General features: G+C 28.9%; 4 protein-coding genes across 10 annotated transcripts in view; 3 read left to right on the top strand and 1 right to left on the bottom strand.

The window, feature by feature from the left end:
- The window catches only part of LOC123262175 (nuclear transcription factor Y subunit gamma), a 30,714-nt gene extending 22,829 nt beyond the window's left edge, over positions 1 to 7,885 (top strand). For all 6 annotated transcript variants that reach the window (XM_044724305.1, XM_044724304.1, XM_044724302.1 and 3 more), the window contains exons 2-3: positions 4,094 to 4,351; positions 7,472 to 7,885. In XM_044724305.1, the coding sequence (XP_044580240.1) occupies positions 4,094 to 4,351; positions 7,472 to 7,792 (579 nt within the window). In that variant the 3' untranslated portion in view covers positions 7,793 to 7,885. The remainder of the gene's footprint in view (positions 1 to 4,093; positions 4,352 to 7,471) is intronic.
- LOC123262172 (tRNA-dihydrouridine(47) synthase [NAD(P)(+)]-like) lies at positions 7,882 to 12,488 on the bottom strand. Its single transcript, XM_044724298.1, has 6 exons — positions 12,347 to 12,488; positions 11,710 to 12,189; positions 9,388 to 10,198; positions 8,579 to 8,946; positions 8,168 to 8,296; positions 7,882 to 8,083 (listed from the first exon to the last, which is right to left on the bottom strand). The coding sequence occupies exons 1-6, from the start codon at positions 12,433 to 12,435 to the stop codon at positions 8,011 to 8,013; spliced, it is 1,950 nt and encodes a 649-aa protein (XP_044580233.1). The 5' UTR covers positions 12,436 to 12,488; the 3' UTR covers positions 7,882 to 8,010.
- A 47-nt stretch (positions 12,489 to 12,535) lies between these two features.
- On the top strand, positions 12,536 to 20,383 carry LOC123262173 (actin-related protein 8). 2 transcript variants are annotated; one of them, XM_044724299.1, is made up of 9 exons: positions 12,536 to 12,678; positions 13,336 to 13,503; positions 14,719 to 15,210; positions 15,285 to 15,629; positions 17,768 to 17,914; positions 17,988 to 18,207; positions 18,417 to 18,545; positions 19,784 to 19,952; positions 20,245 to 20,383. In XM_044724299.1, exons 1-9 carry the CDS (start codon positions 12,649 to 12,651, stop codon positions 20,285 to 20,287), a joined length of 1,743 nt encoding a protein of 580 aa, XP_044580234.1. In that variant the 5' UTR covers positions 12,536 to 12,648; the 3' UTR covers positions 20,288 to 20,383. The 2 variants fall into 2 exon arrangements, with proteins under 2 accessions (XP_044580234.1, XP_044580235.1); XM_044724300.1 differs by lacking the exon at positions 20,245 to 20,383 and having other exon boundaries at positions 12,537 to 12,678; positions 19,784 to 20,027.
- Positions 20,280 to 23,322, top strand: LOC123262174 (guanine nucleotide-binding protein subunit beta-2). The gene is made up of 6 exons (XM_044724301.1): positions 20,280 to 20,457; positions 20,530 to 20,675; positions 20,798 to 21,097; positions 22,551 to 22,752; positions 22,836 to 23,052; positions 23,124 to 23,322. The coding sequence occupies exons 1-6, from the start codon at positions 20,389 to 20,391 to the stop codon at positions 23,228 to 23,230; spliced, it is 1,041 nt and encodes a 346-aa protein (XP_044580236.1). The 5' UTR covers positions 20,280 to 20,388; the 3' UTR covers positions 23,231 to 23,322.
- The last annotated feature ends 369 nt before the right edge of the window (positions 23,323 to 23,691 follow it).

Below are 23,691 nucleotides of genomic sequence, written 5' to 3'. Positions count from 1 at the left end.
AAATTGATGTTTTTACTACTTCAACTTGATATAATTACTGATCGAGACAAGATATAAAAGTTCGGTAAAATGCATCGTAAAGCTCTTTTAATAAGCTTTAATTTCCACTACTCAGAAGTGATAATAGCCTCAATATTACTCCTTTTAGAATTCGTTTAATGAAACAGTTTTACTGTTGCAGCCGTTTTAGAATTATTGTCTGCATCATACACTGATAGAAGGATTTTTTTGTAGTTAAAAATATTTGTTAATATTTAACAAATCATTTATTAGAGACCACTTTTTAGTCTTTAACAAATATTTGTTAGTCTTTAAAAAGATTTATTAATATTTAATAAATGAATATCAGATTTATTAAATATAAACAAATCATTTTAAATACTAAGAAATATTTGTTTAATACTAAAAAGTGGTCTCTAATAAATGATTTGTTAACTATTAACAAATATTATTTAATCCAAATAAATCCTTCTATCAGTGTAGCTTAATCATGATGTAAATTCAATAATTACGATAATGATTAGTCTTTCGTGTAATGTTTTCAGGTAATTCGTCAGTAAATATGTCACAAATTAGTTCTATATATTGTTTTCTTCAATTAAAATTTTATCCGGTTTCAAACATCTGATTGATTTGCAAATTGTTGTTCCTAAGCAGTTATTTAAAATTTGGTCATTTATAATTCAAATTTTATAATCTTTGCAATTCTTTGAGAAACTTTTTCTTCAAAAGTTAATTTTTTTTCCAAAATTTGTTCTAAATAGTTTTAAATTTATTATTGAATTTTGTTTTTAATTCATAAATTAAGTTATACATTATTAGTGTTATTATATTATTTTATTAAAAATGAATTTTCTTTATTTGAAAAATCTACTTCCATTTCGGCTGCCGAATGGCCTTTTTTCGGTTTATTATCAATTATGGGTCAGAGTAAAAAAAAAAATTGCAAAGGTAATAGAATATCACTCCACAACTTGATTTATGTCAACAAATATTTATTTAAGTGAGAAAACTAATAAAAAATTAAGGAAAAATAAATTCATCAGAGTATTACTCCAATGCCATCTCCATCGTCAGGATCATCTGTGTCTAAGATTATAAAAGTAAAAAAAAAATTAAGAAATCTTTATTATAATTTATGACCATGGCTGAAAATTAAACTTTGATAATACCGATGATATTTTGTGGGACAGTGCCTGATATACAAAAATGATTTAGATCATCAAACTTGCTTCAAGATATTGGTATTGAAGGATCATAACAATTCTCAAGAACAAAGTTCTTTTTGAATGACTTTTTTTTTTAAATTACAGTTCTAAATGGCTTACAAAACTCTTTTGTTAATTGTAAATAGATCTGAAGTAAAAAAAAATCAATTTTGAAAAACTTTGAGGGTAATTTTATTAACTTGAAGACATACCGATTGTTCTCAAGTTGTTATGAATTTATTTTTTCTTAATTTTTCATTCGTTTTTTCACTCAAATAAATATTTGTTAATTTAAATTAAGTTGTGGAGTGATAATTTCTATCACCTTTGCAATTTTTTTTCTTACTCCGACCTATAATTGATAATAAACCGAAAAAAAGGCCATTCGGCAGCCGAAACGGAAGTAGTTATTTCATAACTTCTCTCTCGCAACTTATAAGAAGTAATCAAACCGACATCAAATGGACAAAAAAGTATAATATTTTCAATTTTAGAAAATATTTAGAAGCGAAATGATAAAAACTACATAAAATAAAAATGAAATCTACTAAAAACTGTTTCTTTTAAGTGAACTAAAATGAGTAATATTAAAGCTATTTCTACTTTTAGCTAGTGAAAATTAAAGCTTAATAAAAGAGCTTCAAGATGCATTTTACCGAATTTCGATATCTTGTCTAGTTCAGTAATTATATCAAGTTAAAGTAGTGTAAACATCAATTTTTACGATTTTCAAAATTTTAAAATCCTGTCATTTCCAAACTACTCGACCGATTAAGCTCATCTTCGAAATTAACCTTGGTATTTATTGATAGATAAAGCATGTTGAGTTTGAGAACAATCGGATATAAATTGAGAACGCTATCGTGCTAACAAGCCGCGTTATATCGTATATTTATATATATAAATTAGGGTGGCCCAAAAAAACCGACTATTTTTTTTTTTTGAGTCTCGAGTGAAAAAATGTTAGTTTTTGATGTTTTAAGAGCCCTCTCCAAAAGACAGCTCAAAAAAAAATTTTTACGAGGTCACTCCAAATTTTTTAAAATTTCAAAAATCGTCAAAAATCAAATTTTTTTTTTTTAATTTTTTTTCTCGTTACGGTATAATTTTATAGACTAAAAAAAAATGAGATTCTGAAAATTTCAGTTCAAAATTTAAATTTTGAAAGGTTGCTCATAATTTTTTTCAATTTATTAGTACATTAGTTTAGATTTTTTCGAGCGACCTTTTACTATTTAAATTAAAATTCCATGAATTTTTTTTTTTTTATTTAGTACCATAATCAATAAAAATACATCACGAGATGAACTAAAAATCAAGCACAATATAGAAAAAATAATTTTTTTTAATTTAATAATTTTATTTAATAAACTTCCAAGCGTGAATTCGAATCCCAAGCTGGTCTTAGAAACCAGCTTGGTTGAGATTTGACCCTTGCCGCGTAGGTTGAGATTTTTACAAACCAAAAAAACCCCACCGTACCACTCCCAACAGTTAAAGTCGGCGATATGACTAATTAAAGAAAAATAAAAAAATTATGAGCGACCTTTCGAAATTTAAATTTTGAACTGAAATTTTCAGAATCTCATTTCTTTTTAGTCTATAAAATTATACCGTAACGAGAAAAAAAAATTAAAAAAAAAAAAAGTTCGATTTTTGACGATTTTTGAAATTTTAAAAAATTTGGAGTGACCTCTGAAAAATTTTTTTTTAAGCTGTCTCTTGGAGAGGGCTCTTAAAACATCAAAAACTAACATTTTTTCACTCGAGACTAAAAAAAAAAAAATAGTCGGTTTTTTTGAGCCACCCTAATATAAATACATACATATATAAACTTTTGAACTATATATATTTTCTGACTCAGCTCGACAAACAGAGTCAGAAAATGACTAAATTTTTTAAAAGTTGCGCCATGAGGACGGCTGTAATAGTTAGATTTTTATGAAATCTACTAAAAACAGGATACGCCCTTATGGTTTTAGAAAAATATTTTCTTAAAACCATAAGGGCGTATCACAAAAAAATTTTTTTTTTCGTTTTTTCCATAGATATTCATATTTTCAACATTTTTACATTGATTGGAGCAAAAAAAATTTTTTTATACGCCCTTATGGTTTTAGTAACGCGATATTATACGTGTTAACAACTTAATACGTATAATATTTTCTACTTATTAATAAATTGTATTTAAAATTATTTGCCAATTATTTACACGTTTATTAATTGTATTATTCCTATAAATAATCAACAAATAAAATAAAATATTAGTGAGTAAAATCGTAAAAGCTAGCTCTGTTTACGTGTAACACAACGAGATTTGATTGGGGGCAAATTTTCATTCCAACATGCGTCATGTGTCCGCGTCAAGAGGGGTCTCGTATAAATTGATAGAACCCACTGGTAGATGAATCTACTGACGTGAAATACGTCGACGTAGTTTGCTTAATGAAATAAAACCGAGTTGACCTTGTGAACCAGCTCCGACTGATTTTCACGGGAAACTCTTATTATGTTTATAAATCCGTATCTGCGTACTATATCTTTACTAGTACAGTTGAGGATTCTTGGTTGATGCATCAGATAAATCTCCGACTTAACTTACTTAGAGTTAAATCACTGCAGCGCTTATTGGCTATCAATAAAAATAATAATAATAAGACAGCGATAAATCGATATCGGATTTTAAATATTGGTTATTAAAAAATATCCATGATAGATAAGCAATTGCAACAAGTCTGGTCTCTGTAAAAAAATATAAATCAGTTGATTATGATGATTAACTTTCATAGCGACCTTGATAAGATGTATCGCGTATTTTAAATTGAATTAACTTTATTGCATTTACTTACCGGCAATCCATAATAGCATTCATTATCGTGTTACAGATGATCCTCTTCCTAGTACTATCACATGAGTACGCCCTTGGCATATACTTGACAAATCTGACAAAACTGTTCGAGCAGCGGCTGCTTGGTGCTACTAATCATCAGGATCATCTCCCTGCAATTGTCTTCAGAGATCTCTCTTATTTGCCTGAAATTTACGATGAAGATTACAATAATAACAATAATGATAATAATAATAATAATAACTATTTATCTATAAATAATCAATTGTTCAGAAATGACAGAAATTTATTACCAGTAAGCTTTCAATATTTATTTATTACTAGCAATCTTGCAGTCACCATGTGACTGCCGTGACTTGTGAACTATAAATAAATAAAATTTTGCTTTATTAAGTAATGACTTTTGTTAAATTACACTGTACTTTTTTAATTATTGATGTTTTTAAAGATATAAGCTCATCCCGATGTTGTACTCATCAAGAGCTTCCATTTGAGTACCCACATGTATTTTGATATATTTTTCATATATTCATATATACATAATATATATAAATATATGAAAAATTGATGTGGGTACTCAAATGACAGGTCTTGATGAGTGTATCATCGGGATGAACTTATATCTTTAAAAATGTCAATAGTTCACAAGATATTTGTTAAATTGCACTGTATTTTCTTAAATATTGACGTTTTTAAAGATATAAGCTCATCCTGATGTTACATTCATCAAGAGCTTTCATTTGAGTACCCACATGCATTTTTTATATATTTTTCATAGATACATATATATATAATATATATAAATATATGAAAAATTGATGTGGGTACTCAAATGAAAGGTCTCGATGAGTGTAACATCGGGATGAGCTTATATCTTTAAAAATGTCAATAGTTCACAAGATATTTGTTAAATTGCACTGTACTTTTTTAACTATTGACGTTTTTAAAGATATAAGCTCATCCCGATGATATACTCATCAAGAGCTTTCATTTGAGTACCCACATGTATTTTGATATATTTTTCATATATTCATATATACATAATATATATAAATATATGAAAAATTGATGTGGGTACTCAAATGACAGGTCTTGATGAGTGTATCATCGGGATGAACTTATATCTTTAAAAATGTCAATAGTTCACAAGATATTTGTTAAATTGCACTGTATTTTCTTAAATATTGACGTTTTTAAAGATATAAGCTCATCCTGATGTTACATTCATCAAAAGCTTTCATTTGAGTACCCACATGCATTTTTTATATATTTTTCATATATACATATATATATAATATATATAAATATATGAAAAATTGATGTGGGTACTCAAATGACAGGTCTTGATGAGTGTATCATCGGGATGAGCTTATATCTTTAAAAATGTCAATAGTTCACAAGATATTTGTTAGATTGCACTGTATTTTCTTAAATATTGACGTTTTTAAAGATATAAGCTCATCCTGATGTTACACTCATCAAGACCTTTCATTTGAGTACCCACATGCATTTTTTATATATTTTTCATATATACATATATATATAATATATATAAATATATGAAAAATTGATGTGGGTACTCAAATGACAGGTCTTGATGAGTGTATCATCGGGATGAGCTTATATCTTTAAAAATGTCAATAGTTCACAAGATATTTGTTAGATTGCACTGTATTTTCTTAAATATTGACGTTTTTAAAGATATAAGCTCATCCTGATGTTACACTCATCAAGAGCTTTCATTTGAGTACCCACATGCATTTTTATATATTTTTCATATATACATATATATATAATATATATAAATATATGAAAAATTTATGTGGGTACTCAAATGACAGGTCTTGATGAGTGTATCATCGGGATGAGCTTATATCTTTAAAAATGTCAATAGTTCACAAGATATTTGTTAAATTTCACTGTACTTTCTTAACTATTGACATTTTTAAAGATATAAGCTCATCCCGATGTTACACTCATCAAGACCTTTCATTTGAGTACCCACATGTATTTTGATATATTTTTCATACATTCATATATATAATATATATAAATATATGAAAAATTGATGTGGGTACTCAAATGAAAGGTCTTGATGAGTGTAACATAGGGATGAGCTTAAATCTTTGAAAAAATCAATAGTTGACGAAATACAAGGTCATTTCTTAATTATTGACATTTTTATAGATATAAACTCATTTTGATGTTACACTCATCGACACCTTTCATTTAAGTACCCACATCGCATTTTTTATATATTTTATATATATGGTATTTGTAAAATATCGCGTGCTTAAAGGTAAAAGGGCTTATAACAATTTATGCGCCCTTTTACCTTTAAGTAGTACTTTTCTTAAAGGTGAAAGGGCTTATGTTTTAAGATACGCCCTTTCAGCTTTAGGATATCAACTTTTTTTATTTCACAGATTTTTACGTTTCAGACAATTTCAAACCGAATGGCAAAAAAAATATTTTTATACGCCCTTTCAGCACAAATCCCTATTAACCCTTAGCTTTGAGTTAAGATATTAGAAGATCGGAAAGAATTGCTGCTAAACAAATCAATGTGTCTTTTAAAATGCCAAACTTCTCAACTACTACTTTTGAACATTCCTTCGTAGATTCTGCGATCCGAATTTGGAGGGAATTACCATTTGAAGTCACGAATTCACTTAGCTTAAATTCTTTTAAAACTAGTACTTTTGAATTCTTCATGAAACGTGAACGAGATAATGAATCTTAATTTCAAACTTTTAAAGAAGACAATGAATCCTAATTTTCAAATCTTTGATATTCATTTACACATTTCTGTTACATGAGTTTATCGTTCTAGATCATCTCAGATTATCATCTTCTATAATTTGTATAATTTGTACCACTGAGTTTAACTCTTAAATTTTGAATGCTCAATTTTTATACTCAAATTTATTTTTTTTCTTGTATTTGTCATAAATGTATTCCAAAGTAAAGTAAAGAAAAACGATCAATTCTTAATATCTAATATTTTTGAAATTTTATATTTTCATTAGTCATACGTGTACTTTTATTGTAACTCTTTTTGTATACTTTTGCCAACTGGCTATACTGCCTTGGCATTGAAATTAAACAATAAATAAATAAATAAATAAATAAATAAGTCCTTTTACCTTTAAGCACGCGATATATAAATATATGAAAAATTGATGTGGGTACTCAAATGAAAGCTCTCGATGAGTGTAACATCGGGATGAGCTTATATCTTTAAAAATGTCAATAGTTCTCAAGATACGAGGTCATTTCTTAATTATATATCTAGAGATAGAGCATTTTTGAATGCAGCCAAAATAATTATCACATAAATACACTGGCCACAAAATTTTGCTTATTCTCTTAATAATATAAATTAAATGACGGTAATTATTTATTTTATTGACAGGAGTACCGAAATCTTTGTGAAGTAAAGACTAAAAAAGTCCAATTGGACGATGAAGAGTTTGAGTATCAGCCACCGCATTACCACGAGGTTTATTGCAAAAGTTACTCGCTGCTTGAAGATACAGAGCTGGGTGTTGCTAAAAAAAGCAAACAGATGTGTGCCCATCCTGGTTTTCAGTGTGTTCAGCGGAGCCGCGTTCTGTCTATGGTGAGACGCCGGTGGGCGAGTGGATGCTGGGAACCTTTTACCAAAGAAATTGCCAGCGGATGTGAATGCATGTGGCCAGTTTCTACTCTGGGAGATATTTCCGCTCACTACTAAATACTAATATAAATATATTTAACATAATAAATGTATTTTAAATTAGGTTCTAGATCGAAAATTCCCTGCAAATATATCCCAAAAATATATTAATGCATCAAGTTTTTATTAATAAAAAATAATGACATTGAAAACTACTATTCATAGTTAAAAATTAAAATATCATTTTATTATTGTTATTATTAATAATAATAATAGAGATTATATTTAATTTTAAATTATTTCCATGAATTGGCTTTGTGCTTTGGCAGAAAGTGAAATCCGTCTGGTGTTTTTCCCAAAAACATTTCACTGAAACAAATAATTATTTTTTTTAATGAAATAAATTATTCAAGGTGTTTGTATGTTTTTGTTGAATATAATTAGTATCGTTACCTCAACTTAATCCAATCAGCACAGTTTGAACTAGCCATCAATGTTTCGAGTTCATCGCGTCCTTTGTAGTAAGGTGGACGTTCATTTATGCTTTGCGGTGGTTCTTCCAAAATACCCACTGGAATGTATCTGTAATCACACATTGATCATAATTATGAATAAATAAAATAAAATAATTATATAATTTTAAAAAATAATCAAATACAATAAATTAAGTTTTAAAAAAATGGCACAATTGTGAAAATTAAATTAAACTTCTGAAAAATTTTAGAAATTTTTTTATTAAAAAAAAATTTTTTTCTTAAATTTGACATAGAAAATTTGAAAAATAAGTTCAATTTAAAAAAAATATTTTACTTATAATTTTTATTGATTTAAAAAATCAAAAATATCTTTTAATTGTAAAATTACCTGTGTAAAAATGAAATCCACTCCAACATAAATCTCCGCGTAGTTTCAACACCTCTAGTGTCAGACCCCCAGTGTTCCATCCCATAATTAGCATACTTTTTCAAAATATCAAGCCTCTCAGAACTAGATATATCATAAAGTTTTTGTTCCTTAATTTCTGAGAAAATCCACGGTTTAATTAGCGCTCCGCGACCAATTGTAATTCCTTGAACCGTGGGATGATTTGATCTAACTCGTTGGTAATCATCGAAGCTCAAAATATCTCCATTACCAAAAACGGGAATAGGATCTGCATTTTTAGCACATGTTTCAATGTACTCCCAATCAGCCATCTTAGTGTATCTTTGCTCTCGTGATCTTCCGTGTACCTAAAAAATAAATTCCTTAATATTTAATAAAAATTCTAACTGTAAAGTAAAAGACCCAGTTATTGACACTGGCCTAGTTGTTTGACACTTGCAATTTTATTCTAATTAAAAAAATAAAATATTCTCATAAAACTAATTATTTTAAAATTTATAATTCAAAAATTATATTTATTTATTTACGAGAGTTGATTTGTTTTTTTTTAACTAAAATAAAATTGTAAGTGTCAATAATTAGGCCAGTGTCAATAACTGGGTCTTTTACCTTATAACCCTGATTAAAAAATCTAATTTGAAATAATTAGATATAATTTAAAAGCGTCTGATTTGAATACTATATAGATATACAATTAATATAAAGGTAATCATTTCAAATCATCTTTCTGAATCAGAGATTTATTTAGTCTAGACATTTAATTCTCAAAAATGTAAAGATAAGCTTACAGTAATCATTGATGCTCCCCACTCACGGAATTTAGGCATAAGATTGTGAGCAATAGGCTTGTCCATATAAACACCCATGCGTGTTTTAATAGTCAGAGGAATGTCAAGAACTTGACTAACAGATTTAACGACATTCTGCAGCACATTGGTACGATTCAACATTCCACTGCCGCCCCCGTGTTTGTAAATTAAATCAATGGGACAACCCAAGTTCAGATCTATGTAATCGATCTCGGTTTGTTCACTCAGCAACTGAGCGCATCTGGTCAAAACTCCGGGGTTATTACCGCAAATTTGTACGCCAAAGATATCTTCAGATTCGTGTCTTTTAACCAAAGCCCACTCTTCATGCACGCCCTTGAGTATTTTAGGGGCCAGAGCCATTTCTCCGCAAGTAATGTCGGCTCCATACTCCTTGCAGATTCTTCTGAAGGGCAAATTTCCTACCGTAGTCAGCGGACTCAAGAGAATTTTGTCTTTCCACTCGATTTTCTTTTTCTCTCCAGGTCTCAATTTTATCAAATCATGATCTGGAACAGCTCCTAGTCTCTTCTCTTCAACTTTTTCACCCTTTGTCTCGTCATTATTGCTCGGATGTGTTAATCCATTACAGTGTTTTTTAGGACCGCTTCCATCATTGGTCTTGACAATTTTTTCAGCCGCATTAAAGTTGTACTTACGCTTGCGTAATTTTTCTTGCAATCCAGGAGACATTTTATTCTTGGTCGCAGGATTTTTTTTTGAAAAAGCCTCGAACTTTTCCTTGTCAACAATATTGAAGCCGTCTGACGTTAAGTGCTTGGAAGCGTACCTGCAAGATGAAAATTAATTTAACATAACAATAAAGTTAGCCGACATTTTTGATTTTTTGATTTTGCCTATTTATTAAATTAAAACTAAAAAATATTTTTTTTTTAATTATACTTACAGTTTTTTAAATTTTCTACAGGTCAATTTTTTTTTTAATTTTTTGTAGTTTTAAGAATTTGTGCTACAAATAAATTATGGCAAAAAAATGAGAAAAAAAATTGACATGTGTAGAATTAAAAAAAAAAATAAAAAATGCAATTTTTTAAAAATTATTTTTCGGAATAAATTTAATTGTTAATAAAAAACAAAAAAAATGGTCGTGACTGCTAACTTTAATATTCAGTAAAACAGTATTTATGGTGATACGAGATCGCAGATCAAAACTATATGGAAAATGTGAGATAAATGTTAATAATGAAAAAATTCAAGAAGTTTCTGAAACTAAATATTTAGAGATTATTATTGATAATGCTTTAACTTTTGACAGTAACGCAAATTATACTGCGAAAAAAATTCGAAAGTTCGGAATTATTATAACACTAGGAATAGTAATCTAATTAACGTAGTAAATACTCGAAAAAAATCTGCTGAAAAAACTATAACTTATTTAGGATATAATTTTTACAATGATTTACCAAAAGAAATACAGAGTCAGATAACAATACCAGCTTTTAAAAGACTACTCGTTACTTGGACTAAAACAAATAATAATATTTGACATAAAATTTTTATTTATATACGACTGAAACAATCACATGAGTGAGCTGGAGGAGAATCTCTGCATTATTTTTATATAATTGAATGTTTACCCTGATAGCCACGCTTTGATTAAAAGTAGTTGGATTTCAGCAGTTACAGTTAACTTGACATCAAGTTTGCCGTAAATTTTTACAGTACAACAGTTGTAAACAAATTGACTAAAATCTACAGCCCCAATTTGAATACAAGTTAACACCAAGTTGAATACAAGTTTTGGTTAAATTATACTACAATTTTACTACAACTTCAATAAAATACTTGTACTGCAAGTCTTAACGTCAAATTGCAGTGTAACTTGTAGACAACTTAAGTAAAAACATTTGGTTTGCAACTTTTTTCATCAAGTTGGCTACAAATTTCGGCAATAGATTGAATAAAAGTTTGAGTTAAGGCGGCTATCAGGGTAGTGTCTAGCTGAAAAATTTGTATTTTATCAATGACATTAAAGTTAGCAGTCGTTTGACAATTTTTTAATTTTCTTTAATAAATAAATTTGCTCCGAAAAATCATTTCTAAAAAATTGGATTTTTAATTTTTTTAATTTTCTAAAAGTCCATTTTTTTTTCTCATTTTCTTTGACACAATTTATTTGTTAAAAAAATTCTTAAAATTATAAAATATCTGCTAAATTAATTTTCATATTCTATCAACAAGTAAATGTAAAATTGTATTTATACTGACATCATTGGGATGTATTAATAGTCATGGCTAAATGAACAAATAAATTATTACTATTATTATTTAATGTCATACCTGCAAGCGGCTCCACGTGGACATCTACCCATCATATTAAACAAGTAGCACAGAGAATCAATATCAGGTTCTTTAATTTTTAAATAAGCAGCGCGATCATGCATAAAAGTACATTTTGGAGACGGACATTTTTTTTCCGGCTCATCTTCAGCTTGGTCTACGATCCAAGGGCACAAGTTCCGCTCTTTAGAAGTTTTAAACGGCGGTGGCCGTGATTTATTTTGCCCTTTTAATTTATCCCGTCGCTCATCTAACTTTATTTTTTTGGCAACCGGCTCTTCTTTAATATCTTCTTTAATATCATCATTATTATTCCCGGTTTCGATTTCCGGGTCATTTTCTGACTCCAACTTGGCACGTTTTTTTGCCGGCTCGTCACTTGTTTCATCTGCATTACTACTTAACTGGTTTATTTTCTCCTTGTCTTCTTTAGTCAAGCAGTCCTTGGACAATATTCTCACGTGGTCGTCCACGATAAACCTGTCAATTTAAATAACAAATAAATAAAACTACAAGCTTTGTAAAATAAATAAAAAAAAATTGAGGTTATAGACAGGCGAAATTCGATAATTGTTTACTTGAGAGTTGACGAGTGTTTATAATTTTTAAAATTTATAAATAATATTTTTTTACTTACTCTACTTTTATCCTACATACACCCTTGCACTTATCTTCAGTGTAATCTGGAATACACTTTTCCGAGGATGCATTACTGCAAGTCGCCATTTTTGATAAAAAGAACTAAGGGATAAAAATTCTGGCGGCTATTTTGTATCATTTCACAGATGTCGACATTATCGACTGAAACTTCTGGATATAAACAACATAAACAAATAACAAAACCTCAAAATAATTTAAAATTAACTAGATTAAATTTCTTTTCAAATAACTAGTTGATTAAATACTTTGTGAAAATGTTTTATTGTTAAGAAAATAATTATGCCGGCATTTCATGAATCGTCTGCTGAGGTAATTATTTAATTCTTATTATTAATTAATATCTAATCATAATTTTTAATATGTGGTAATAATAATGACACTGAAATTAGCACTTGACACTTTTTTATTTTCTCGAAAAATAAACTGATTAAAAAAAATTATTTTTTTTAAAATTACATTTATATTTTTTTAAAGTTTTTAAAGATGAATTTTTTTTAAATACATTTTTTTTTGGTATAATTTATTTATTAAAAAAATTATCACATGTCTCTCAATTTTAATATCATGAATAATATAATTTTATGACATTAAAGCACTTGACAATTTTTTAATTTTATTTAGCAAACAAATTTGTTTCAAAAAATTGCATTGTTAATTTTTTTTAATTTCTGCATGTCAATTTTTTTTTTTACTACAATTTAATTGTTACAAAAAATATTTAAATTATCAAATATCTGCTAATTTAAGTTTCATTATAATTTTTTAATGATATTAAAGTTAGCAGTCACTTCACAATTTTGTAATTTTATTTAACAAAAAAATTTGTTCCAAAAAATTATTTTAAAAAAATTGCATTTTTAATTTTTTTTAATTTCTACGTCAATTTTTTTTGCCATAATTTATTTGTTAAAAAAATTCTTAAAATTATCAAATATTGACTAAATTAATTTTCATAATTTGTTACAGCAAATTCAGGCTCAGACAGTTATAATAATCCATCCAGGATCCCAAAATGTTAGGATAGGTCGAGCATCTGATTTAAATCCAGTAACAATTTTGCATGCAATTGCAAGGAAACGTCTTCCTAATGGAATCGCTCATCAAGATGCATTTCTACCGGCGTTGGTACCAAAGGTAATTTATCAAATATCACTTTAAACATGATAGCAAAGTATGAAAATAAAGTTAGCCGACACCTAAAAATTTATATGATTTTTTTTATTGAAAAATTATTACGAAATAAATAATAGTTTAAAAAAACTAAAAACACGCTTTTTATAGAAAACCAAACTAAAAAATAGAAAATAAATTTAAATTAAGAATAGTGTTAAAAATTTCAATAAATATAAATTAATAATAGTGTAAATAAAAAAAATGTATTTTATTTTAAAAAAAGCGTGAGGTGCATGGTGTCAATAGTTATAAATATTTTATTGACAGATATGAGTAGAGTGATTATCATTTTGATAATATCTTAAAAAGCACCCCACGCTTTTTAAAATAAAATACATTTTTTTATTTACACTATTATTAATTTATATTTATTGAAATTTTTAACACTATTCTTAATTTAAATTTATTTTCTATTTTTAGTTTGGTTTTCTATAAAAAGTGTGTTTTTAGTTTTTAAACTATTATTTATTTTTTACTTTTTAGTTTGGTTTATTTATAAAAGCGTGATTTTTTAGTTTTTTTAAACTATTATTTGTTGATTATCAAAAATATTCAGGCGCGCAAATTACCCACGGAGAGTTACATACTGACATACTGACATACTGACATACAAGTGAAGCTAATAAAAAATAATTATTTATAAATATTATAAATACGGGGAATCAGAGTTCGATTTCGGAGAGCGAGCCTGAGAAACGGCTACCAGAACCAAGGAAGGCCGCAGGCGCGCAGATTACCCACGGAGAGTTACTGACATACTGACAAACTGGCATACAAGTGAAGCTAATATAAAGCGTGTAAAAAAGAAAAAAAAATTTTTTCATTTGTTAAAAACTTCAAAAACTATCAGTGCAATTTTTAAAAAATATTTTTTAGTTATAAATTAATAAACTAAGCAAAATAAAAAAATTAAAAATGTCGGCTAGCTTTATTATTATTAGCAAAGTTAGCAGACATTTAACAATTTTTTTCATTAATTAAATTAGAACTAAAAAAATATTGTAAAAAATTCCATGCCTTGTTTTATAAATTTTCTACATAAGGAATTTTAAAAAAATTTTTTTGTTATAAATTTTTCAATAAGAAGAATTCTAAAAATTGTCAGCTGTCTGCTCACTTTATTTTCATACTTAAAACACATATATTCTAAAAAATATTTATCTTAAATTTTTCTAGACAAAAGAATTAACCCAAGCGATGGAAGAATCAAGACTCCAAGTGTCGCATACTCTGCAATCTTGCTTACAATCAGACGGCCGTAGAAGATACGCAACACCTCCGCAGCAAATAGCGGCTTTCAACAGAAGATCTAATCCCGAAATAGTTTCATCAATTAACGGAGAGTGGATTAAAACCGATAAAGATGTAATTATCGGGGAAGAAATATTGAATTTAAACCCAGAAGACAATTATAATATCCATATTCCGTACCGTCGTGGTGAGCTGAACATCCATTCAGGCCCCGGTGGAAGCCTCACTGCAGTACTAGCAGATTTAAAAACAATTTGGGAGTATGTTATTACCGAGAAATTGAAAATTCCAATCCAAGATTTGAAACACTATCGAGCAGTTCTTGTTGTACCTGATATATATAATAGGCAATATTTAAAAGAATTGACAACTTTGCTGTTAATTGATATGAATTTTGGTGGTTGCTTTTTATTACAGGTTACTTTTAATTTCTATTTAATAATTAAATTAATTTTTTTTTACTCTAAACAATGTAAATTTATATTTTTTAGGATCACGTAGCGGCTACTTTTGGAGCGGGTTTAGGATACGCTTGTGTGGTTGATGTAGGTCATGAAAAAACCTCTGTTTCTTGTGTGGAAGATGGAATTTCTCATAGGAATACTCGCGTACGAATAGATTATGGAGGTGGTGATATAACACAGACTTTTTTCTGGCTGCTACAAAAGTCTGCGTTTCCTTATCAGGCTTGTCAGCCTTTTAATAAATTGGACGCTGTACTACTAGGAGATCTCAAGAAAGATTTTTGTCACGTTGATTTAAATATCTGTGGCTCTCAAGAAAAGTCATTTTATGTTAAAAAACCTAAATCACCAGTCGAAAAATACACACTCCAGGTACTTATAAATTTCGTGATTAAATTAAGATATTATTTTAATATAAATATCATTAAAGTTAACCGACGTTTTCAATTTTTAACTTCCCGCTAAGAAAATTGAAGATTTTCAAAAATCGGGAAGTTATTGTTTTCACCCCGTTTTGCAAAAATTGAGTTTTCATCAGATCTCGACGTTTGAAGATCACAGGAAGCTTCCCTGACTATCCCCGCGAGGTTGTCACTATGTGTGTGTTTTTTTTTTTTTTTGTTTTGTAAGGGGGGAATCCTTTTTACGGATTCTAGGCATAGCTGTTTGGCCTGGATATGTGGCGACTCGACGCAGCGTCATACTAACTCGACACTAACGCCCCTACCCACTAAACCCTAAACCCCTTTCTCTTCTATCCTCTGATCCCCCATGGTACCGCCGTAAGGCATTTCTTCGCGGGGGGGAGGAATTAGCTGCCGCTCTTCCTTCTGGTGGCTAAGATGTTTTTTATTTCTATCTCCCTTCTAGTTTCTGTTTTCTGCTCTTTTTCTCTCGATGGACCGCAACTCTGTAAGCACTTCAGTGGCAAAGGTGCTCGTGGCGTTCCAGACAGCTTCTGATGACAGCATTTCTTCTACTATTGTCTCCGGTTGAATTCTCTTTTTAGAATCTTCTCTAATTCATCGCGCTGTTGGTTAAAACGAGGACATGCAAAGATCACGTGCTCCACGTCTTCAGCGACACCTGGCAGGATGGGCACTCCGGAGAATCGTCGTGCTTAAAGCTGTGTGTGTGTGTGTGTGTGTGTGTGTGTGTGTGTGTGTGTGTGTGTGTGTGTGTGTGTGTGTGTGTGTGTGTGTGTGTGTGTGTGTGTGTGTAAGTATGTGAATCGCTTATAACTTTTGAACGACTAAACCGATCGGAACCAACCAAACGGCGTTCTAAAGAGTTCCCTTAAACTTAGATTTCCTGAGAATTTGAACCGATTCGGACCGATAGATTTTGAGAAATTTTGAAAAATCTCAAAAAAAATCATTTTTGAAAGTGGTTTTTTTTGGAATAACTTTTAAACGGCTCGATCGATCAACTCCAAAAACTAATCCGCCGTTAACCTTGAAAAACCACGTCGATCACCGCTAATCCGGTCAAAATCGGTTGATTCGTTCGAGAGATAGCGTGAACGAAAGAAAACCGAAAAAAGTGTTTTTTTCACATAACTTCGACATTTCTTATCGGATCGTTTTTGATGAAATAGAATAATTTTTAGAGCTTAAAAAACTGCGTCGATCGCCGCCTAAAACGTAAAAATCGGTTGATGGGTTCTAGAGATATCCTCGACGAAATATTTGGAAACAAGTGTTTTTTCAACATAACTCCGACATTTTTTGGAATAGCTTTTAAACGGCTCTACCAATCAATTCCAAAAACTAATCAGCTCTTAACATAAAAAAACCACGTCGATCGCCGCCAACTGCGTAAAAATCGGTTCATTCATTCAAAAGTTATTGCGGCTTAAAAATTTGAAAAATTGTGTTTTATCAAACTTCTATCAGACCTTTGAGCTCAAAAGCATAAAAAGTTATCTCTTTAAGCTCAGAGAGCTCAAAATAACATATAAATAGTATCTTTGAGCTCGGAGAGCTCAAAAACATCATTAGTGCAATTTTAAGCAACTAGGTATGAAATGAGCGGGAAGTTGCACGGATGGCCTTCAGGGTCTACCGTTTTTCTAATTTTTTTTATTTATTAATATTATTATTTTTTTTTCTCTTTTTATTTTTATCAATTACTATTATTTTTTTGGATTAAAATTGCTAACACATCAATAGGCTACTCATTTAGCAATCTATCTATTAAATTACTGTACTATTTATAAGTCATATTGTTGTACATTATAAATTTTTTTGATATTTAATCACTGTAACTATTAACTCTGTTAATGGCTTAAGCTGTTGGGTTTGTTTATATAAATAATTAAATAAATAAAAAAATTAATTAAATTAGTACTAAAAAATATTTTTAAAGAATTGCACTTATGGTTTTTCAAGTTTTTTGCAAATGAAAATTTCTCTTTATTTTTTTCAATAAAAAATTTTTAAAAGACGGCTAACTTAATTTTCATTTAATATAATTATAAAATAATAATAAGAATATTTTATCATTTTTAGGTCGGTGATGAGTGTTTGATAGCACCACTGAGTCTTTTTCAACCTGAACTTTTTAAAATAACTGGAGTACATAATGTACATATTCAAAAACGGTACATAGGAGACCCCGAAGATCCTCACGATGAAAATTATTTACGTGAAACTAGTGTAAGATATTTAAAATTAAATTTTATTGAAATAATAATTATAAAATTGTTGACCAATTTTATTTTATTTGCAGAGAAGAGGTATCAAAGAAAACTTGGAACAAACTTTAGAATTACCAGAAGAAGTAGCTGCTCCTGTGGCTGCTGCTGATGAAGAAGTAGTTGTGGATGCTGTCGATGCAGCACCAATGGCCTTAGCAAATCGTGATCTTGACGCTCCTCGTGACTTTGTCGTTGGTCCTCAACAAATTTTAGGTCTCGACCATGCAATTGTACAGAGTATAGATCGCTGTCGTAAGTTTCTTATTTTGATTTAAACGATAATTATTTTTTAAAAAAAAGTTTTAAAATTATTGGTCCTCTGGGCTATTGGGTTTTAATAAAAAAAAATGAATAAATAAAATTAACTACAACTTGTCCACATTCCTGAGATAAAAAATTTATTTATGATAACTATGGACGATAATATTAACTTTAATTAACTACAATGTTTTTTTTTATAGCTACGGAAGAATTAAAACGCAAAATGTACAGTTGCATTTTGATAGTTGGATCTGGAATGAAATTTCAGGGAATCGGTATGTGGCTTCATAATAGAATATCGCTGCAAATTCCCTTTATGTACAGAGCTGGTGAGTATTAAAGTATTTAGGCTGCATTCGAAAATGCTCTATCTCTAGATACATAATTAAGAAATGACTTTGTATCTCGTGAACTATTGATATTTTTAAAGATATAAGCTCATCCCGACATTACACTCGTCAAGACCTTTCATTTGAGTACCCATATCAATTTTTCATATATTTTATATCTATATATATGAAAAATATATCAAAATGCATGTGGGTACTCAAATGAAAGCTTTCGATGAGTATAACATCGGAATGAGCTTATATCTTTAAAAAAGTCAATAGTTAAGAAAGTACAGCGCAATTTAACAAATATCTCGTGAAATATTGACATTTTTAAAGACATAAGCTCATCCCGATGTTACACTCATCAAGACCTTTCATTTAAGTACCCACATCAATTTTTCATATATTTATATATATTATATATATGTATGTATGAAAAATATGTCAAAATGCATGTGGGTACTCAAATGAAAGCTCTTGATGAGTGTAACATCGGAATGAGCTTATATCTTTAAAAAAGTCAATAGTTAAGAAAGTACAGTGCAATTTAACAAATATCTTGTGAACTATTGACATTTTTAAATATATAAGCTCACCCTGACATTATACTCATCGAGACATTTCATTTGAGTACCCACATCAAGTTTTCATATATTTATATATATTATATATATGTATGTATGAAAAATATGTCAAAATGCATGTGGGTACTCAAATGAAAGCTCTTGATGAGTGTAACATCGGAATGAGCTTATATCTTTAAAAAAGTCAATAGTTAAGAAAGTACAGTGCAATTTAACAAATATCTTGTGAACTATTGACATTTTTAAATATATAAGCTCACCCTGACATTATACTCATCGAGACATTTCATTTGAGTACCCATATCAATTTTTTATATATTTTATATATATTATATATATCTATATATATGAAAAATATATCAAAATGCATATGGGTAGTCAAATAAAAGCTCTTGATGAGTGTAACATCGGGATGAGCTTATATCTTTAAAAATTTCCATAGTTAAGAAAGTACATTGCAATTTAACAAAAGTCATTATTTAATAAAGCAAAATTTTAAAGCAAGGTTGCTAGTTTTTTTAACAAACAAATTTGTTCCCAGAAATTGCATTTTTCTAACTTTCTTTACAATAATTTATTTGTCATAAAAATTCTTAAATATCTACTAAATTAATTCTCATCATTTTTAACAATGAAAAATAAAATTTTCAGAACAACTGGATATTATAACGCAACCAAAAGAAATGGATTCAGGAATGACCACGTGGAAAGGTGCTGCAATTTTAAGTTGCCTAGAATCAGCTCAAGAACTCTGGATCGTCCGTTCAGAATGGGAAGTAATGGGAGTTCGTGTTCTACGCGAAAGAGCTCCATTTATGTGGTGAATAAATTAATACATAAATTAATTATTTTATAAAAATGACTACCAGCAATAATTTTTTTATATTTATATCGTAATAAAAAAAAAATAAATGTGTTTTTAAATATTTTATTGTTTCAATTAATTCTGCCAAGGTAACATTATATACCTTCAATAATTTTAGAGATATATTTGTGAGAACAAAAACTAAAATATCGACATTTTTAATAATAAAATAACAAATTAAATTAGTGTAGAGCTGAAGTTAATTCCGAACAAATGAGATTTAACGTTGATTTAATATGATTACTAGGCCAGTACTCGGTACTGCGGCTTCTTATTCTCCTAAAGAATAACGAAGCACAGTTTTTTTCCACCTGTCAATCGGTCATCAGTTATTAAAAAAAAAAAAAAATAAAATAAAGTTGAGAATAAACTCAAAAATACGTGAGTAGAAATGGGTAAAGACGACGCGGAGACAACCGCACTGAAAAAAGAGCTGGATGACTTAATAAAAAAATGCCAGGTATTTCTTCTTTTATTTTTTTTTTAAATTAAATTGTGCCTAACAACATTTTTTTTTTTTTTTTTAATACAGGAAGATCAGAAGAAGCAACAAGACACCACGTTGGAAGAAGCTTGCTCTTCAGTAGCAGATGCTCCGAAAATAAAACTATCCACGAAGAAACTTCTTAAAGGACACATAAACAAAGTTAACTCTGTGCATTACAGTGGTGACAGCAGGTCTTTGTCTAAAAGTTTTTAATTAATATTAATGATAATTAATATTTATTTTATTAATTGATTAATAAATATTAATGATAGACAATAAAAAAAGTAATTGAATTAATAATAATTATTCACAGACACTGTGTGACTGGATCATTAGATGGAAAATTAATCATCTGGGACTCATGGACCGGAAATAAAGTCCAAGTAATTCCTCTACGTTCAGCCTGGGTGATGTCTGTCGCATTTGCACCCTCTGGGAACTTTGTTGCTTGTGGAGGGATGGATAATATGTGTACTGTCTATGACGTAAACAATCGTGATGCAACTGGGTCAGCTAAAATAACCCGGGAGTTATTGGGTTACGAGGGTTTCTTATCTTCATGCAGATTCTTGGATGACCAGAAAATAATTACTGGCTCTGGAGATATGAAAATGTATTTATTTTATTATATTATTATTATTTATAAAATTTTTAAGATAATAATTAATTTTGAATTATCTTGTGAACTATTGATATTTTTGAAGATATAAACTCATCGCGGTGTTACACTCATCGAGAGCTTTCATCTGAGTACCCACATCAATTTTTCATATATTTCATATATTTTATATATATCATATATATGTATATATGAAAAATATATCAAAAATGCATGTGGGTATTCAAATGAAAGCTCTTGATGAGTGTAACGTCGAAATGAGCTTATATCTTTAAAAATGTCAATAGTTAAAAAAGTACAGTGCAATTACAAATATCTTGTAAACTATTGACATTTTTAAAGATATAAGCTCACCCCGACGTTACACTCATCGAGACCTTTCATTTGAGTACCCACATCAATTTTTCATATATTTCATATATTTTATATATAATATATATATGTATATATGAAAAATATATCAAAAATGCATGTGGGTATTCAAATGAAAGCTCTTGATGAGTGTAACGTCGAAATGAGCTTATATCTTTAAAAATGTCAATAGTTAAGAAAGTACAGGGTAATTTAACAAATATCTTGTGAACTATTGATGTTTTTAAAGATATAAGCTCACTCCGACATTACATTCATCGAGACCTTTCATTTGAGTACCCACATCAATTTTTCATTTATTTATATATATTATATATATGTATATTTGAAAAATATATCAAAAATGCATGTGGGTATTCAAATGAAAGCTCTTGATAAGTGTAACATCAGAATGAGCTTATATCTTTAAAAAAGTCAATAGTTAAAAAAGTACAGTGCAATTACAAATATCTTGTAAACTATTGACATTTTTAAAAATATAAGCTCACCCCGACGTTACACTCATCGAGACCTTTCATTTGAGTACCCACATCAATTTTTCATATATTTCATATATTTTATATATAATATATATATGTATATATGAAAATATATCAAAATGCATGTGGGTACTCAAATGAAAGCTCTTAATGAGTGTAACATCGGAATGAGCTTATATCTTCAAAAGCGGCAATATTTAAGAAAGTACAGTATATTTTAACAAATATCGTGTGAAATATTGACTTTTTTAAAGAAATAAGCTCATCGCGATGTTACACTCATCGAGAGCTTTCATTTGAGTACCCACATCAATTTTTCATATATTTCATATATTTTATATATATGTATATATGAAAAATATATCAAAATGCATGTGGGTACTCAAATGAAAGCTCTTGATGAGTGTAACATCAGAATGAGCTTATATCTTTAAAAAAGTCAATATTTAAGAAATTACATATTAAAGCAAAATTTTATTTATTTATAGTTCACAAATCACGAGAGTCACATAGTGACTGCAAGGTTGCTAGTTATTATTAATAAAATTTTTAAGATAATAATAACAACTTAAAATTACGATCTTTAATTTGTAAAGATGCATGTGGGAATTGGAATCTGGTAAGAAGACAACAGATTTTTGCGCTCATGCTGGAGATGTCGTCAGTATCAGTCTTTCTCCAGATGGAAACAGTTACATAACTGGATCCGTTGACAAAACTTGTAAATTATGGGACATGAGGGAAGAAAAGGCTAAACAAACTTTCTTCGGTCATGAAGCTGATGTAAATTCTGTTTGTGTAAGAATCAATAATTTTTACTCAAAAAACTTAATGTTGAGTTTATTTTAAAAATTTAACTATTTATTTATTTATTTATATAGTTTCATCCTTCGGGATACTCTTTTGTAACAGCATCAGAAGACAAAACTGCTCGACTGTGGGACTTGAGATCCGACCAACAACTCGCTACATACAAACCACCAAGCTCTAATCCCGGATATACTTCTTGTGGATTATCTCTGAGCGGTAGATATATCTTCTGCGCGAGTGACGATAATTCTATTCATATATGGGACATATTGAAAGGCCAATACAACGGTAATTTAATTTAAAAAAAAATTTAAATTAAAAAACTATTGATTATTATTGATTTATTTATTAATTTTCAGGAGCTTTAGCCGGACACGAGAATAGAGTTACTTCTTTAAGTGTAGCTCCAAATGGAATGGCAATAGCCAGCTGCTCATGGGATCAATATGTCAGGGTTTGGGTTTAAATTAATTAATCTATAGAAATGAAATTAATTTTCGTTAATCACTTATAAAACTATTTGAGCACTTGATAAATAAAATTATTTAATTTAAATAATTTATTGTAAATTAATTATTGAGTAGAAAATTGCCCTTAAGAAGTTACATGGGTTTTAAAAAATCTTTTTTTTTTTTAATTTTTTTTTAAATTCTTCAACATCTCTAGAATATTTTCCTAAAGTTTCAAATCGATCTGAATAATAATTTCGAATATAAATTTCGTGCTCAAAGCGCAAAACTTTAAACGCGTTTTTCTCAAAACTATGTTTTCAAAGACGGTGGTCAAGATTTCTCGAGAACTACTCAACCGATCTAGATGAAATTTTAGACAGGTCTTCGAGATATAATTTACAAAGTCTTGAACGAAGGATTTTTTTTTCAATTACAACTATTAAAAATTTTTAATTTTTTCTAAAACCTTTACCAA

This window comes from Cotesia glomerata, linkage group LG3 (genome assembly GCF_020080835.1).
Source record: "Cotesia glomerata isolate CgM1 linkage group LG3, MPM_Cglom_v2.3, whole genome shotgun sequence".
Classification (NCBI taxonomy): Eukaryota; Metazoa; Arthropoda; class Insecta; order Hymenoptera; family Braconidae; genus Cotesia; species Cotesia glomerata.
This window is presented reverse-complemented; position numbering and strand designations above follow the sequence as displayed.